Source organism: Bison bison, unplaced genomic scaffold, assembly GCF_000754665.1.
Source record: "Bison bison bison isolate TAMUID 2011002044 unplaced genomic scaffold, Bison_UMD1.0 scf7180017864289, whole genome shotgun sequence".
Classification (NCBI taxonomy): Eukaryota; Metazoa; Chordata; class Mammalia; order Artiodactyla; family Bovidae; genus Bison; species Bison bison.
Genome location: NW_011494861.1, coordinates 21,662,079 through 21,681,116, shown reverse-complemented (window position 1 = coordinate 21,681,116; position 19,038 = coordinate 21,662,079). Strand labels below are relative to the sequence as shown.

The 19,038-nt window shown below is 52.2% G+C and overlaps 1 protein-coding gene and 1 pseudogene across 1 annotated transcript in view; one reads left to right on the top strand and one right to left on the bottom strand.

Moving 5' to 3' along the window:
* LHX4 (LIM homeobox 4) overlaps positions 1-19,038 on the bottom strand; it is a 30,789-nt gene that overhangs the window by 5,475 nt on the left and 6,276 nt on the right. Inside the window, exon 3 of the mRNA XM_010850255.1 lies at positions 5,261-5,463. Coding sequence (XP_010848557.1) covers positions 5,261-5,463 — 203 coding nt within the window. The remainder of the gene's footprint in view (positions 1-5,260; positions 5,464-19,038) is intronic.
* Positions 4,230-4,753, top strand: LOC104996034 (annotated as a pseudogene).

Sequence of the window (19,038 nt, the reverse complement as noted above, 5' to 3'; positions counted from 1 at the left end):
TGGGATGGGATGGGGTGGGATGGATGAGACAGATGAGGGCAAGTGTTGCTTCATGAAACTTGATCAGTGTCAGGTGTATGAATATGTGTGCTGAGTTGAAACAAAACAAGATTCTTACTGTGGCTTATATTCAAACACATTTTTTTGAAAAACACTTGTATAAAGAGTGTTCAGGACAATAAGCTGACTAATCAACTGTCTTCAACGGATTTTGAGCCTCAGGTGCCTGTAAGTCAAAGGCTCTTCTCAGCCAGAGTCCAGCACAGGAGAAGCACTGAGTGTAAATGGTTTGCTCCTCTCCCAGCACTTAAGTTCATTCATTCTCTGCCCAGCACCCCTGCCCAGAGTCAGGAAGAGGAATGGCAGCTGCCTCCAGCCCCCTGAGTTCTCTGTGCCTCTTCACACTGGCGTCCTTTGAAGAGGGTCTGCTCCATGTCTATCTTCTTCCCTTTCTTCCCTTCCATCCAAGGAAGTCCTCTCTTAAAACAACAATAATAGCTGATGTTTATCAAGAGCTTGATGTGCCTATGATCTTCATGACCATTCTAAACGGCTTTTCTTGGGGTCAGAAGACCTGGGTTCACCATTCTCACTGAGTCAATGATGTGGGCAAGTCCCCTCACCTTCAGAAGCCTGCGTGTGGGCAGCACGGTGCAGGAGTAAGTAGTCATGCAGCCCGGCTCACATGACAAGCCATGGTGCACACAGTGGGTGGGGGACAGGCCCCCGGTCCTCCCTTCTCCTCGGGCTGTTTTCTTCCCCAGCAGAGCCACCATCATCCTCAAAGCCCCGCCACTCAAGTCCCTCCCTGGGGTCCTGAACCCAGTGAGGAAGGATTCCAGAGCCACTGAGGCAGACACTGAGAAAAACCTTCAAAACTCGTTGTTAGGAATCACTTCCTTCTTCCCATATTCATAGAGAGAACAATATGACAGCACTTAATGTAAATACAAAATAGTGCATTTCAAAAATATTCATATACTCTTCAGAGTTCCTGCCAATGGGGAGGAAGTGGTGCAGTGGATAGGAATCTGCCCGCCAATGCAGGGGACACAGGTTCAATCCCGGGTTCGGGAAGACTGTGCATGAAGAGGAGTTACTAAGCCCACGGGCCACAACTACTGAGCCTGCACTCTAGAGCCCGGGAGCCGAAACTCCTGAAGCCCGCGTGCCAAGAGCCCATGCCCCATAACAAGAGGAGTCACCACAGTGAGAAACCTGTGCAGTGCGATGAAGAGTAGCCTCTGCTCGATGCAGCTAGAGAAAGCCTGTGTAAAGCAATGAAGACCCAGTGCAGCCAAAAATAAAGTTTTTTTTTTTAAACCTAAAAAAAAAAAATATATATATATATATATATACTATTTACACACAAAATTTGAAATAATGGAATCACTCCAAATTTTTAATTCATCAAGAATCACTTAATTTCAAATAGGTTGCCCTAGTGAATTAGAAATTGTTCTCAGCATGGCCACTGGGCAGTGCCATTGGGACAAACCCCTGTTGTCCTGGGTTGGTGGCTCCTTGGTTCTGTACTGCTGGCTACATGCACAGCACTTTCTTCTTGCGATTACAGGGACTATTATGCTGTTATTTTAACATTCACTGTTATTATAATTTAAAATCTTTTTTATATCCTATAACAATGTCATCCAAGTATTCATTAAGTAGCAGTGGCAGTGCTCATGCTGAAAAATGTACCCAAAAATCAATAACTTTGGTGCGGAAGTTAAATGTGATAAAACGCTATGAGGAAGGCCAAGCAAGACCATGATACCCTAGGCTGTTAATTTAGGAAAGAGCATCTGGGAGGGACTGAGATAGTGCTGAGAAAATAAAAAGTAGCATTAAGGCAAAGATACATTTCACTGATTATGGATTTATGTGCTCCCAGAATACATCCCACCCCAATTTTTCACATTAATTCCTATGGGAAAATTAGCCTTAAAGTATGTTAGTTTTGAATTATGCAGGGTCTCCTAGCACTTGTCCCTGGCATAAAAGGCAACCTCATTATATTGAAAATGCAAATATTCAAGGAAATGTAACAAATGAACAAAATTATTCACACCAAGGTACAAATAGCTGATACTCAATCCTTTGTGTAGCACAATGGAGGGAACCTAAGTCGGAAAGAGGGTTTAGATTAGCAAGGAGGGATCAAAACATAAAAAGAGAAAGCCCGATGTCCCACAGCAGACCAAGGCCCCTGCTGCACTCAGAATCACCCAGGTTCCATGGGATGGAGTGTTCTCAGCCTCGCAGACAGCCAGAGGCCAGAAGAACACATCAGAAACACGGTGTAACGCCCAGTTGCTGGCTAACCTACAGCATATCTTACTGTTTGTGTTTCTCTTCCTCACTGGGCTCTCCCTCATGTGCCATCCCATCCCACAAGCTGCAGCCTCTTTGAACCCTAGGACACAGCCCTGTGTGGCAGATGCCTGACCTCCCACGTGGAGGTGAGATGCCAAGGCTCAACCAGGTACACAACCACCAGGGGACCCCCAAGTTAGTAGGTGACCCAGCAGAGATGCCCCCCAGCCTCTGAGGCCAGGTCCAGTGTCTTTCCACTGTCCTTCAGAGGTTCTGCGTGGCGCAAACAATCCTGGATACAAGTGTGAGCTCCACTGGGTCATTCTTGCCTCCCCAGCTGGTCTCTCCTTTCTCTTGACCCATCCACAGCAGCAGCAGAGGCCAGGCTGTGACTTCTCAGAGTCTAAATGAGGCCTCTGATGGCGAGAACCAGCCACCAGCCTGGGGGAAGGCCTGCATCCTTAATGTCTCTGGTGAAGGGCATCAGAGTTCCGAAGACAGCTTGGGCTCTCTGAGTCCCTCTGCATTGATGGTTTATCCCTGACAAGATGCCCTAATCTTCTGTGACACCGTAATTGACTCCAGAGCAACAGCACCAAGTATGTTTTAAGGAGCCAGAGCAGATTAATACATTAAAGCAAAGAGCCCGGGAGCAGGCTTGCAGAGGCCGGGAAAGAGGAGAAGAGATGGAAGGGCTGTCCATGCGGAAGGCCAGAGCTGGGGGTGGGGGGCACAGTGGGAGGCAGGTGATGAAAAGAGAGGTGCCGTCCCTCCCACCTCTGCCAGAGCCAAGCTGAGCTCCAGCAGCCTCACCGAAAGGGCCTCCCCATCACCACCCTTGAACTGCATTTATTAAGCAAAAAACTAATTTCTCCATGTTTTGATCATAACCATATAATATACAGGTGGGAACTCAGGAAAGACCTGGAAAGATATACATGGAATTGTTGTTGCTTTGTTTTTGTTTTCATCAAGCCCAGAGCTGTCAATAAGAGCATTCCACAGAACACCCTGAGTTCATAAAAATTCTAGTCAGGGGCAAATGACCTTGATGTTTCATGAGTTCGTGCATCTGAAATGCCCAAGGTGAGTTTGGCCAAATGCCAAAATCTGAGCCAGGCTGGAGGGTACAGCTGTGAATGAGGAGCCTGAGGTGAGGTGGTAGGAGGTGGGAAATCAGACATGGTCTTTCTGAGGGGACCCAGGGAATGGGGGTTCAAGAGCTCCCCAAGCCCTGAAAAGTCCCAGGAAAGACCCAGGGCTGCCCAAGAACCTGACCTTAGGCGGTAGGAGCAGCTGCTGCCCAGGCCACCCCTGTGAAGGCAAGTTTTCTGGGTGGCTGCTCAATGCTGGGGCCTGACATCAGCCGTGCTGTCAGCTTCTGTGCAGACCACGGACGGGCCCGGAGGCAGCCGGGGAGGGTGGCCGGGTGCATGGGAGCAGATGGTTGAGATGGATGAGTCTTCATGAGTGAGGAGACCGGCTGAGCAACTGCTCCCACATGAGGGACTTTGGGAGACACAAGAGTCATCACCCCCAAGTCCTTGCCCTCAAGGAGCCTGCAGTCTGAGAGGTGAAACAGAGCACGTTTAACGGAAACACAGGCTGACCTGTTCCAAGAGGGACTCAGGCCAATGCGAGGGCTCTTGCTGACTGAAGCCTTTGAGGTGTAGAGGTGCTGAGGTAAATGTGCACCCCGATATACAAAGCTAAGGGCAGGGCAGTCCGGGGATCTGTCTCTTGCTTCAACAGTGCTTGGAGAAAACAGACCCAGGGACGGCCCTCACTCTAGCCTCCAACCACCCTCCAGCCTTTTTACCAGTCGCGACCTTTGGAATCCGCCACTCAGCTGTCCACGATCACCAGGACCAGACAACACCGTTTTTTGAGCTTAGCTCTATTACCCATCAACCATGAGCTCCCAGATGCATCAGAATTACTCCATCAAGGGGAGGCCGCCATCAACCGCCTGGTCAACAAGCATCTGCAGGCCTCCTAGACCTACCTCTCTCTGGGCTTCTATCTCAACCACAACAATATGGCTCTGGAGGGTGTAAGCCAATTTTCCTTCAAGTTAGCCGAGGAGCACAAGGGCGTGGAGTGAGTCTTAAACACGCAAAACCAGCACAGCGGCCGCGCCCTCTTCCTGGACATGCAGGAGCCACCTCAAGATGAGTGGGGTAAGACCCAGGATGCTATGGAAGCCACCTTTCTCATGGAGAAGAACCCAAACCAGACCCTTTCAGATCTGCATGGCCTGGGTTCTCCCCTTGCAGACCCCTGCATCTGTGACTTCCTGGAGAACCACTTCTTAGGGGAGGAGGTGAAACTCATCTAGAAGATGGGTGGCCACCTGACCCACCTCCGCGGGCTGGCTGGTCCCTGGGTGGGGTTGGGAGAATATCTCTTCAAAAGGCTCACCCTCAAGCACAACTAGGAGCCTCTGGAGCCCAGAAGCCTTTGAGGAGCCCCTCTAATGTCAGGGTTTCTGCCTGAAGTCCCTCTCTGCAACCACTGGGCAGCTTGTTAACACCTTGGAGCCCTCTCTCAAGCCTTGGACCAAATGGAAACAATAAAGTTTTTTGCAGAAAAAAACAAACAAAGAAAAAAAAAACTAAGGAGCATGGAACTTCCCTGGGGGTCCAGTGGTTAAGTCCCAATACAGGGAGTCTGAGTGATGATGAGGACAAGGGCCCCAGCTACTCCTGAGCCAAAGTACTGCCTTGTCCCAAGACAAGCAGCTGCTCAGCAACCATAACTTGATTGATGCTTCACTGGGGAAGCCAATGCCAAGGACTGGGGGTGAGGGGTGGGGGGGAGATCTCTCTCCCTTCAGGCATCTGGGAAGGTTCTAGAAGAGGCAGGATGCCTGCGGGGCTCCAAGGGGTGGGCAGCCTGGACTCTGGCAGGACAGAGGTTGGCCATGCAGGGCCCAGCTGATTACCGTTCTGCTTGGCCGTCTCATAGTCCTCCTTGCACACCAGTCGCCCATCCTCCATGAGGTAGAACTCGTCCCCCGTGGCCAGCTGCCGGTTGCAGATGATGCAGGCGAAGCAGTGCAGGTGGTAGACGAAGTCCTGCGCCTTGCGGACCACCTGGGTCGGGGGGATGCCCTGCTGGCAGGCTGTGCATTTTGTGCCGAAGCGCCTGTCAGGGAACGAGAGTGGATTAGAACACGGGGGTGGGAGAGGGGTCTGCCTTCCCCCCACTTTTCATCAGCCCCTCGCCTACTCCACTATTCTGGGCTGTCCATGGGCCTCCACCTCTGGGCCATCCAGTTGTCCAGTTAACAGGTCATCAATTCACCCAGGGCCATAGGATTTTCCAAGTCCCACTGGGCAGACAGTTTCACCCTCTGTTTCCTGGTCTCTTCAGCCTTATGGTGAAGCCTAGAGGACCAGTCCCACCGGGCAATTGCAAGTGCCCATGTGCATAAAGCATCAGGCAGAACACCTCCTCACGTGCTTCCCACAGGAGGAGCCGTGTGGCCGGGACAGCCCGCATGTCAGGATCCACACGGGCGCTCCAGAGAAATCGCACTTCGGCAGCAGAGCAGGGCTCTTGACATGGTTCCTCTCTTCTTCCTCTCCCCTCCACCCTGCACACGTCAAACCATCCTTACCAGCCTCCTCCCCCCTCCCATGCACAGCTCCAGAGATGTGAGCCCAGGAATCTGCGTTTCTACCCCGACACCATTCCGGGCAGGGAGTCTGCAGACCCGAGTGTAAAGGATGCTGCCTCAGACCTCGCTCCGTCTGCACCTTTCTGGAGCAGCACTGTGCCCACCACCAGCCTGGCCCAAGGCTGGGAAGGAAAGAGAAGTAGAGCCATTGAAAATATAGTCCAGTTGGGTCATTTAAGCCCCGTTCCCCATTCTGGCCACACACATAGAGCCACGCCAGTGGTCCCAGAGGTCAGAGGGAAATATGGGGCCAGTGTAGAGGTGGCGATGAAGGGAAAGGGGGCGGTGGTGAGCCACTGCAGGTGAGCCTTCCCTTCTTTAGGAGGGAAGCAGGAGGGGCTGGGGAGGAAGGGGCAGAGTTTAAAACAGCAATCAACCTAATTATTCATGACATTTCACACAGCAGAACTTTATCTTCTTCAGGATGAAAGACTTCGCCTAATGGATCTGGGGAAGGTTTGATTTTAATGGTCCTTTTAACTAATGCTTATAGGCAGCCTGATTTCCCCTGAAAGGACAGTACATATTTCATCCACATTAATACCAAATAAATTAATTATGGTCATGGCGATCATGATGAATCCCAGATTAATGCAGAATGATGGGTCTCTTGTGCAGTAATGATACCTGCTGGGGGGCTGCAGGGGCCTGGAGCAGGCATGGCCAGCTGCGGCTTCAGCCCCTCCCAGGGACACGATCACAGAGAAGTGGGGGTCTGGATGGACAACCCCCAAAGAGCCAGGAGTGTGGCCCCAAGGACTGCTCCACTGAGACAAGATACGAGGAGGGTGTCAGGGTGTGAGGGGCTGAGGCGTTTGGGTTGAAAGAAACCCGGACTTCTGAACTCCTGGAATGCCTCTGGGTTTTGTGAGGAGGGTGGCGTGCAGGGAGCAGGCCTCTTGCAAGTAGAGGTTCTCAGACTGGAGCTCAGGACAGGCTCCGTCCACCACCCCTGAGTTGTTCAAAATTGTGCATCAGGAGGTAGAGTCTGGACTTTCAACCGATTTTTTCAAAAGGTTTCAAAGCTTTCATCAGATTTCAAGTCCAGGACCCAGAAAAGTAGAGATCACATTTGTTGAGTAAGTCAGTGAATAAAGAGCCATGCTTTCAGAGATTGTGCATGGAGATGGCCAAATCTGAGAATGGAGAACAACGTCTGCTGTCAGTTCTAGGTGGTTCTGTGGCTCAGTACCCACCAGAGCACAGGTGAGAACAGGCTTCTCCACAACTACTGCCTGATCACATCACTGTATTAGAGAGGAAGGCAGGCAGGCACCCAGCTCTACTGCATGTGTGTGTGTATGCGTGTGTGTATGTGTGTTTCAGGGACAAAGGAAAGGAAAGCCTGCATACATGTTACTAGAGTGTGTTCTCAAATTGCCTAGAGTTTTTCTATCCAGTCCAAGGCAATGCACAAAGCAGGTGTTTGAAATGAAACAATGCCTTCATCCTGCTCACTGCAAACTCTCTCAAATAAACCACCAAAACCCAAGTGTTCAAATCCTTTGCTGCAAAGGATAGAGCAGAAGCAGCTCCAGAGAAGAACTAGAGTTTTCCAAAAAGCAAGTCTTGTGGCCGAATCAAGGGTGGAGACCAGAGGAGGAGGAAGGCAGAGTAGAGACCTCAAAACAAAGCAGAGACTCCAAAACACAGTGGAGACCCCGCCATGCCCCTGCCCACAGGGAGGGCCACATCCTCTCCCCACTAAAAAGCAGGCAGTGGTTTTCAGTAACCAGAAGCCCAGTTGACACCAGAGCCCCAGAGACATGAAAGATAACAGGGGTATAAATTTAATCTACATACCGACAGTGATTCATGCATGAGGGTGGCAAGTGCACAAGAAAAATGAAAAATAAATGGACTTTCCCACCAGCGTTTTTTAGCAATTGAAGCAATTTTCCTGATTGTGGGATTTATACCGATGGTAAGTGGAAGTTGCTTCTCGTTACCTTTCTCCCCTGGAGCACAGCCAATGAGACTCTTTGTTGAGGGGACTGTGTGCATCCCCGGGGCCCACAGGGTTCCCCTAGTGTGGCTGAGGCCCGAGGGGCACTCAACCCCCACTCCTGGTCAGAGCCAGCAAGCCCAGAATACAGTGCCGTCATCCTGTGAGTTGTGGATGTGATGATGACGCTGTCGTGAGTTTCCAGATCTTAGACTAGCCAGGGCTGCAGGTGCGACAGCCATGGCCTTGAAAGGCTATGCGGCTTGTTCTGCAGCAGGCAGTAATGAGATGGCCATAGTTAAAACTCCCTGGATGGAAACAAGGTAAAACTGTGAATTCGCCCCGAAGGATGACGGTGACGGGGGCAGAGCAGCACACTGGCCAAGGGAGAGGCCTCCGAGGAACTTGCCAGTCAGCACCTGCTTCATCCTATCACTGAGCCCCTACTGCGTGCAGGGCCCTGCCCACTCAGGTGCAAACGGCACTGGCCTCGCTCATCAGAAGGACAACCCTTCTGGTGAGTGCTGCCCTGCCAGACCTCCGTGGACAGCCGGTCTCCCCAGGGAAAGCAGTTGGAGCTGATCCAAATGACAAAGAAAATGCAAGGAAGAATTCTAACAGCTCACATGACTTTCCTCCACAGAGCAACATCACTGGCGATTCTCTTATCCCTGCCCAGGGAGAACCTCTGAAGGAGTGGATGAATGCATGCTGGGAGGAATGAGTGTACCAACTGCGTCTTCAGGCACAGGTCAGAGCAAGCAGGGGAGAATTAGCACGTGACATAACCGACAATTTGTGACCCCAGGGACTGTAGTCCACAGGCTCCTCTGCCCATGGAATTCTCCAGGCAAGAATACTAGGGTGGGTGGCCATTCCCTTCTCCAGGGGATCTTCCTGACTCAGGAATCGAACCTGGGTCTCTTGCATTGCAGGATTATCGTCTGAGCTACCAGAGAAGCCCATAATAGCTGCAGCTCCTGGCAAAAGCTTTTCAAAGAAGGGACTTGAACCCCCTGTAAAATGAGGCCTGAAGTTTATTAAAACATCAACTTTCCACCCCACGTTGCTCCCATCATCACACTCAGTCCACAAATGTCTCCCAGCCTGAAAGGTAGGGACTCTGATAGCCTCTGACAAATGAGAAACTGCGGCTCAGATTGGTGAGGTGCTGGCCCTGGCTCACACAGGCACAGAGTAGAAAGACCAGGATTTGAACTCGGTGCTTCTGACGGCACGGCTGGCACACAGTGGGCGTCAGAGACGCAAATGCCACCGAGAGGCCAGTCACGGTGCACCCACTCTGAATTGGAACTGGCGCTCAGGGGCCCTGTCCCCCTCTGAGCCACTGGGGTCCCCGACCCTGCAATGTGGGGACCGCCCCAGGAGCCCTCCCCCAACAGTCAGTGTCACCCCAACACACCGACTGATCCTGTCGACACTCCCCTGCCCCTACAGCTCAGGCGTGAAGGGCCTGGGTTGCTGACTGTGGAAATGCACTAGATGTCACGGCTGACATTCAAGGGCTGCCCCTGACCCCAGCGAGGGGACGAAACCTGTGTCCTTGGTCTCACCCTTCCTTCCATGCTCAACCCGAGTCCCCTCGGCCCATTTATCTGTCCACTCCCACCCCTCTCAACAGGCCTGACTGGCCCTCTCTCCAGTGCAGGATCCCCAGATACTGCAAAACGGATGCCAGGCAGACCTGGCAGGTGCCACATCTTGTAGAAACAGGTGCATGTAAACCGTCTACCACAGGTGTTCCAGCACATTCCTCATTTTATGTCCTCACCTACGATCAGACCAGGCACCATATTCTGGTCACCAATACAATTAAAAAGCAGCTCCCAGTTACCAAGCACCTGCTGTGTGCCCGTGTCCATAACCTCACTTAAACCTCACCACCGTTCTCAGAGCACAGCCCGCTACCTCCCTGGGGTGTCATCGCCACCCCCAGCCTACCCCCGCCCTCCTGGGTTGATTTTGCTCCTGGCTCACCCTCACGCTCACCAACTCTGTTGCCAGAATTCTCAGTGACATCGATGTCCCCACAAGTCCCTCCTGACCCTGTGCACTGAATTCTTTGACCTCTTCTCCTGAAGGTCATGGGCTTCCCAGGTGGCTCAGTGGTAAAGAATCCACCTACCAATGCAGGAGACACAGAAGCTTCAGGTTCTATACCCAGGTCAGGAAGATCCCCTGGAGGAGGAAGTGGCAACTCACTCCAGTATTCCTGCCCGGGAAACCCCATGGACAGAGGAGCCTGGTGGGCTACAGTCCATGGGGTCACAAAGAGTCAGACATGACTGAGCGACAGAGCAGGCACCCCTGAAGGTCATATCCTCAGACACTCACTCTCATGGTCCACCCCAGACAATCCCATCAGGAACTAGAGCGCCTCCAGGAATGACTTCCAAGCATCACAGTGTCTTGCCCTTCTACTCGGTGCCCACAGCAGCCTGACTCCCACAACCCTGCCACCCGGCCCATTCTCACTGCGCCTCACTCTCCTCATGGCCTCACTTCCCCCCAACCCAGCAAAGACTCCGTGGTCCAGCTTAGAAACCCCTCTCCTGCCCATACCCTCAACTCCCCACCCTGCTCTCAACCCCCGACCTCCGCCACGCAGCACAGGTGTCAGGACAGGGCTGAGGGAAACATACCTCCTCACTGACTGGACGACCTTTAAACTCAGGGTCCAGACCTCCGGAGGGCCTGGGAAAGCACAGTGCCCCCTCTCGTCTGTTAATCCTACCCTCCTATCCCTTCTCTCTCCCAATCCCCTCATCCTTGGTCTCAGCTGGTGGCCCAGCTTCCTGTTTCCGGGACAAAAGAGGGGCTCTCAGCAAAGGCTTGCTAGGCATTCCCCCTCTTCTGTCCACCCACTGCGTGCCCAGTCTTTCGCTCCCTACAGTTGACCCATCGGTACTCCCAGTCAAGGTTGTCGGCCCACCTGGGCACAGAGTCCACTCCTTCCTAGTAAGATCATTCAGCAAGCAACTAGACCCCTTGCCACCCACACCATCAATGTCCCCTCTCTATCACAGGTACCCAGCAGCATACAGCACCGTTACTTCTGCCACTTCAAGACAAAACAAAAAACTTCTCTTGACCCTACGCCTCCTTGCATCTCTACTCCCCTTGGAGCAAAATCCCTCAAAAACAGGGTCTATACATAGTCTCTAATGCCCCTGTTCTCATTCTACCTCCAGTTGCCATGTGCCAACTTCACTGGGCCACAAAGTTCCCAGATATTTGGTCAAATGTCTTCCTGTGTGTGTCTGGAAGTGGTTTGGACAGATTAACATTTCAATCAGTCGACCGAGTAAAGCAGATTGCCTTCCTCACTGTGATGGGCCTCTTCCCATCAGGTGAAGGCCCAAACAGACCACAAAGGCCTGTCCTCCCAAGAGTGAACTCCTCCCGCTTGACTGCGGGAGCTGGGACGTTGGTCTTTTCCTGCCTTTAGACTTGAACTGAAATGCTGGCTCTTCCTGGGTCTCAAGCCTACCGACTTGTATATACCATCAACTCTCCTGGGTCCTCCGGCCCACTGACTGCAGGTCTTGGGGCTTCTCAGACTCCAAAATCCTGTGAGCCAATCCTTAAATTAAATCTCTTTATACACACACACACACACAGCCTGTTGGTTGCATTTCTGTGGAAAACCCTGACTAATACAACACTCCAGTCAGGTGGTCGCCCATGAATCAACCCCAACTTCACTTAACCAGGTGGCCCCAACACTGCTGAGTCCATTGGTTAGGTCTCATTGTCCCTTACCTTGCACCACATCGGCTGTCCCTCCTCCTTAGAACACATCACTCACTGGGCCTCAGGACCTGGCTTTCCGGGTTCTGCTCCTTTCTCTGGCAGCCCCTGTTCCACCTCTCTCCACCTCTTCTTATCCATCCCACACCTCTGGGGATTCAACTTCCACCTCCAGCTGGGACCTCCTCCCAACTCCAGATGGTACAGCCCACAGCCGCCCCCTCAGCATCTCAACTCCTAATGTTCCCTCAGCATCTGCTCCTTCCCCATCTCAGAGAAGGGCGATTTCTCTCTTCCAGTTGCTCAGGCCCACTGCCTTGGACACCCTGGTGTGATCTGTCAGCAAATCTCATTGGCTCCACCCCAAATTACAACAGGCGCCACTCCCCCATTTGTAGGGGAAGAAATAAGTTCAGAAAGGGTAAGAAATGTGCCAGAGACATCACAGCAATAGACAGTGGAGCTGGAATTTGAACCCAATCCTCTTCCTTTCTCTGGGCTGTTGGGAGCAGTCCAACCCAGGCCCACGCCAGCCCCCATGTGTGGGAGCTGCCACAGAGCGGTGCACCATCCCAAGAAAACAAAATATCACACAACTTAATTTTATGCTTTAATTGCTTGGCGGTGATTTACTGCTGGCCATATATTTTTTCCCCAGTTGACACTTTCCTCCATGTATTTCTTTTATCTATCACCACGCTTGACAGGTAAGTCGCTGATATTTACTGTTACTGTATGTACCAATATTTCCAACATATATCACCACCACAGCCATGTCACGGCACACAGAGTCCTGCCCTAGCACAGTCAGCCTTCTCCAGATGCAGAAGGTGCCATATTTGGAGAAGGCCTGACACTGGAGAACATTAGAGCCTTGGAGAATGGGGACACAGTTACACCATATGCATGTTCACACATAAACCTCCCAGCCCCAGCAGAACTCCGCTCAGGCTCCGCTTTTTATTTGCAGTTTCTAATATAACATTTTTCTTTTCAACGAGCATTCAATATAACTTTGAGATGAATGCAACTGGAAGAGCTTTAGAATCAGTCACCTAGTCCAACCTCCTCATTTAACACAGAAGAAAATGGCCCGGAGAGGGTCAGAGATTTGCTCAAGATCACACAGCCCAGTGAGTGGCAGAAAAAAATCTACAGCCCAACTCTCCCTTCTCCCATCATATGTCCCTGCTTTCCCTGCCGGGGGGAGATTTGCTTCCCAAGAGGCAATTGGGATGTCCCTGCTTTCCCTGCTGGGGGGAGATTTGCTTCCCAAGAGGCAATGGGACGTGTAGGATCTGATCCTCTTCTCCCAGAGTCCAGCCCATCTCTCTTAAATTTTTGTGAACATGCATGAAGCATTAGTATTCACCAGGGGAGTTTCTAGCGAGCTGTCTTACCTGAACTCACAAAAGCCCTTATCATAGGCATTATTAGTCCCTTTCCACAGGTGGGATAACAACATTGTCCAACTAGCCCAACAACATTGTCCCTCCTTTCCACCCCCTTCCTCCGGGCACCTAATCAGCCCTCCTGATCCCAGGCTAATTCTTCTCTGCCAAGGTGTTAGCTAAGCTGTTACCAAATTACCCTGTGTAGAAGTGCCAACTGGGATGTTTGCTTAAAAGCAGAAAAGTCATCCCTGATTCCTGACTCTGGCCCCAGATTGCACACTTTAATAAGCCCCTCATTTAATAAGTCCAGCTGTGGAATGGACTGTGCTTTGAGAAACCCTATGTAATGGGTGCTCTAGGCCCTCTTGCAGCAGGTGCAGACTGCCTGCTGATTCTTGAGCCCTTCAAGGCCTGAGAACTCATTCTCACAGAGGTGCAGCAGGCACTGGGACGGGAGAGGCACAGGGCCCCCTCCCAAGCCACTCTCACCCCATCCCGCAGCCAGCCGCAAGGACCCACGATGCCCATCACGGGGTCTAAGGCTAGTCCGCAGCTCCTCCTCAGGTGGGCTTCCAGGGGCACTGACAGACCCCAGGAGGCACAGCCACAAGCCAGAGACTGGCTCTCACTGGACGCTCACGTGATCTTGGCCAGAGAATCAGCAAGCAATGTGATGGAGCCAGGCGATGAACCCCTGAGTGCTGGGTTCAGGAGATTCAGGAGCCAGGGTAGTAAGGTGACCAAAGATGGGCCTGCAGCAGGAAGGCATGAGGGGAACAAGATGAGTAGGATAGCTGATTGGAAAGCTTCCAGTGGTGCAGAGGCGTATGACAGGGGCCCGAGAGAAGACAGAGGCAGTGGGAAGGGAAAGAGAGGGCCTCTTGGAGGTGGGACCCTGTGTCTCAGTACCTGAATGAAGCGGGGCAGAAGGTAAAGGCGAGAGGGGTGGAGTCCCAGTGATTAAGAGAATGGGGCTTGCTGATGCCTGCTGGGGTGCCCCCATCTCCCCCTCCCATGTCACTCCAATCCCTCTTTGTCTGGGGACTACGTTTGCACAGCCCAGATGCTGTCCGACTCTCAGGCTCATCTGCAACTATTTGGTTCCAAATAGATTCCCCAGGACACAAAGGTCTGTGGTATGCAGGTAGACAGATGTCAGGGGGCCTTCCCGCGGCAAGCCTGGGCTCCTGGAGGGTGGGCGGGCGCAGCTGAACAGGAGGGCTCCGGGGCGGGCAGACAGATAATCTGTGGACTCATCACTGCCTGATATATGGCCTTGGGTCCCAGGGGGAGCTGCTCGGCTAAGTAATTGCTTCTGCCTTGATTACAGGCCTTTGCAAATGACTGTGGGCCTGGTCCCACCAGTGTGTTTGAACCTTACAAATGTCCACACGCACAGCTACTATCTGAACCATCTGATCGTTACCTTAAAAGGTTTAATTTGCTTAGTGAGGGAATTAGACTATAAACTATTCAGAAATTATGGAAAGTCACCCGTCAAAGAGACCCTCCCCTTGTGAGTTCTTCAAGAACATTTTTCGAGAATGGTGTGTGTGTCGTAGTAGGTGTGTAGTCATCAAAAATAACAGGTGGCTCGGCAAGAACCTGGGCCCAGACTGGACCCACAACCAACCGCAGAACTGAAGTGTCCTCTTCCTGCGGCAGCAAGGTACCAGCTAGCTAGAGGCACCCGTGCAAGCCCAGGCTGGCCCCTCTGGCCAGAGCTGGGAACTCCACTTTGGGAAGTGAAGGCTGAGGGCTGCGGTCACCACCACAGAGCTCTGGATCACACAGGGAGGGATGGCATCCTGTGGAGAAAACCCATGGCATCTGTACACACTACCCCCACGCCAAGAGGCGGACAGCTGTTCCAGTCATCTGACCTGCCATCGCACTGGTCAGGCCCCACCTCCCTCCCCGGGACCCCTGTCTGGCTCAAGGCTTTTTTAGCCTCTGCCCCCAGGACCCTCCTTTTCTCTTTTTCTCTCCTCCCTACATAGATATGCTGTCATGGTCTTAATAGCCAGGGACTTCCCTGGTGGTCCAGTGGTTAAGACCCCGCCTTCCAATGCAGCGGGTATGGGTTGAATCCCTGGTCGGGGAGCTAAGATCCAAAATGCTTCATGGCCAAAAAACCAGAACATAAACAACAGAGTCAATATTGTAATAAATTTTATAAAGACTTTAAAAATGGTCCACATCAAAAAATAAAAATAAATAACAGAGTAGTCACCAATAATGATGGATACTAAGTACCTCATTTCACTCCATCCCCGGAGTAACTTAGAAAAGTAGACATTTTCATCTCTTTTTTCAAGATGAGAATGAGGCTCCAAGAGGTCTAATGCCCCAAATTCACACTGAGCCTGGATTCAAACCCAATGCTTGCTCCCTCTCCAAATGTCCAACTCAGAGCATGGGCCTTATCCCATGTCCCCCAGCTTGCCCGATGTCCCATGGGCATCTGCCCAGCTGAGGGATGGAGGCCCTGGTTACAAGAGTGATTGGCTCAAGGTCACTAATGAAGACCTCACAGGAGCCAGCAAAACCACCCTGCGGCCGGGCCAAACGCAGAGCTTGCCGGAGCTGAGACAGGCTGTTCTGAACGGCGGGGATAAATCAGCAGCTCCCGGGCTCCCAAGGACGCCTCTTACCTGCCCTTGGCTGACAGCCCGTTGCTGCCTAGAGATTGACTGGCTGGGGGAGGGGCGCAGCGCCCCACTGACAGTGGTCCAGTGGCCCTCCATCTCGCTGGGTCCCCACAGTGCCAGGCAGGGGAGGGCCTCAGGCACAGGGAGACACCCCCAAAGGAGCATGAAGTTTTAGACAGGACCCCCCTGGGGTGGCAGTCACCCCCGAAAGTCTCCAACTCTTCCCCACGGCTCCTTCTGGTAGGCAGGTGTGAGCATAGAGACCTGGCAGCCAGGATACAGCTTGAAGCTCCCCCACAAGACTAGAATGTTCTCAAGGGCTGTGGCTTACCTTAAAAATGTATGTGGATCTTGCCCTTCAATTCTCTAGCTCTCTGTTTTCATGTTATAATAATCACTGGTTTGCTTCTCAAGTTTTTGTGTAAATCAGCACAGCATCTCTATGCCATGGTTTATGCCCAGCTCACTGCTGTGAGCCAGACTACCCTGACCTCCATGTGAGGAGTTCTAGGCTTTTAAAATCATCTCAGTGGGAGCGGCAGGGGCGGGGGGTGGTGCAGGAGAAGCCAGCACGGCCCAGCCCTGGGGCAGAACTCTGACAGCTAGTCCTCTGGGGCCAGAAACCCAACACCCAGAGATTCTAGCACCTAGCAAGAAGAACCCAGCAGTGCTGGACACAGTTTACACACCACCTTCTTCCCATTTCACAGCAACTCGGTGGGTTAGAACATCACCTCTTAACAGATAAGGGGATGAGGTTTTCAGGAAGGCCTGGTTCACATGTTTGCTGATGAACAGCTGGTTAAACACAGAACAGCAATTCAATCAAGCTCCATTTGGGTTCACCAAACCAGTCTGCTCATAAAATGACTCCCTTTTTGCGAAACGCCCCTGTGTACCCAGTCTTGGGGCACTGGAGCTGAGAGACATTAAGGAACTTGCCTAAGAACCTCCAGCACTTGAACCAGGAGCAGAAAATCTGTTTTCACCGTGCTTCAAAGTAAGGGAGCTGCCAGGACCCAGACAGTGAAGAGTAGGGGACCCAGAAGCCCAAGTCCCAGACTCCTGCTATCCCCAGGCTCCAGCCCTTTTGCAAGGAGCCAGGGACCTTCCACCCCTGGATGCAAAGTCCAGACAGGACCTGCTCAGCAAACACAACCCAAGGAGTTGTTGGCTTCCTAGCTTGCAATTTTGTAATAGTCTCAGAAGCACATTGCATTAGTCGACTCACTGCCTCTCCTCTCTGGCCTCGGAATTTTATTTCCTTTGGAGAAGGGAAGCCAAGGACGCAAGAGGCAAAACAACAAACAACAGCAAAAATCAGCCAATGTTATTGAGCAAGACAGTGTTTAACAGTGCCCCCCACCCCCGCCAAAGCACAACAACCACAGAGTACAACCTTCCAACAGTACTTCTTTGTCTGTGCACACGCCAATATCGCCCTCTGCTGCCAGGCACCAGTACTGCCATGTTTCACAGGCTGGAGGCTAGGGGAAGCCAATCTCTTTCACCTCCATCCTCCCCTGACTTCTGGGGTAATCACCCCTCCAGCTCCTCACAATACTGTCTTGATTCACAAAACGTCACACAAAATAAAGGATGCCCCTGGAGTTATGCAAAGCAGTAGCTCTGCCCCTTGTTATAAACAAAGAGATTTAAAGTATTGATCCCGGAACTTAAAAACACAGTGATGATCAGTAAGATCAATGAATCCTGCCCTCTGTCTCTGAGTCAGGCTTTGGGGTAGATATCATAAAAGAATAGTACTTATTATTTTTTCTTTTTCTCTTTTACTTCAAGGTGCATAGAGAAGATGCCTTCAACCAGGCATCTTCCAAGTGCCACAGCCGCAAGCATTCTGAAGTCTTCTGGGCAGATTCGAGTGCATGGCACCTCCTGGGCTCTCTTGAGGCCGCCAGAGGTGACTCCTGCAGCCTGGTGTGAGATGCGGGAGGGAACTGGGGTGCCCAGGACTGCCCTCCCCTCCTGCCCTATCTCCTGTTCTCTCTGCTCCCAGTGTCCCTCTGCATGTATGTCAGCTGAAAGCAGGTGCCTGGTGACCTTTAATGAGCTGCAATGAGGAGCAGACTGCCAGTTCTGCAGCCAGATTGCTGTCTGAGCCCCAAGTGGGCAGCAGGTCCCAAGCCCTGAGGATGGGAGGTGAAGCCATTCTAACTGTAGACAATGCTCCCTCCCCGTCCTCACCAAGGACTGTGACTTGCTAGACCAAACTGTGCTGCACCTGTGCCTTCCTGTACCAAACAGCCATGATCCCAAATGCTGGGTGAGTCCTGACTGCCTGTAAATCCAAGGGTCCTCCCTGGGGCTTTGTGTCTGATCGTCCCTCTGTGGGCAGTGGGGAGAATCACTTCCACTTTCCATTTCTCTTCACACAGCATCCCCAGCACAGAATTAACGACCTGTGGATTCAGCACTGAATGTGTGGCCAGCTCCCCTTAACAAGGGGCTCCAGTCCTGACAGTGGGCTACCTTAAAAAGCAGAATGATCTCAGGAGAGGAGAGTAACTGTGGCTAAATAAGGGAGGCAGCCTGGGCCTCTGTGACTTGCAGGATGCCAAAGCTGGGTACAGAAGAAACTGGTCCCCACAGCACACTGTGAATTCGCCGTGTAATCTACTCTTTGTTGCATCAAACCCAGCAACAGCCTATGTGTATGGGGGAGAGAGAAAAATGAATGACTAATAAGCCTTTCCTCAGGCCAACAGGTGCATGAGGAACCAGCCAAGCAAGGCAGCTTGTGCTGAGTCATCGGCAGAGACAAGGCGTAAGATGGCCAGGCCTCCACCAGGCTCCCTCCACCGAGGAGCTGGACTCACCGCCATGGAAGGATAGGGAGACCTTGAGAGGATGGACCTCATCCCCGGACCAGGGTGTGGAGATGGGGAAATGCTGAGCATGCCTGGGAAAGGAGGCATCCTGCTGGGGGGCATCAGGTACCCAAGGAAAGCCATGAGTTAGGACTGGACAGGAGGCTGGGTGCCGGGCAGAAGGCTCTGGCGGCATAGTGTTTCTGCAGTATTCTGTACACGGCGGGGGCCTGCCAAAGGAGCTGGGGATGGTGGGCCAGGACCTGAGCTGTGATGGAGGATGCTGGTCTGGTGGGGAGGTGTTGTGGGCAGCAGCCAGGGGGAGATGACTACAGACCCTACTGATGAGTCTCCAAGGTCATGGAGGCAGGGATTGGGGCAACAGCCTGCGTGAGTAATTGTCATTGTTATTGCTGGTCTCGGGCTTATGGCTCGTAGGCTTGTGCTAATC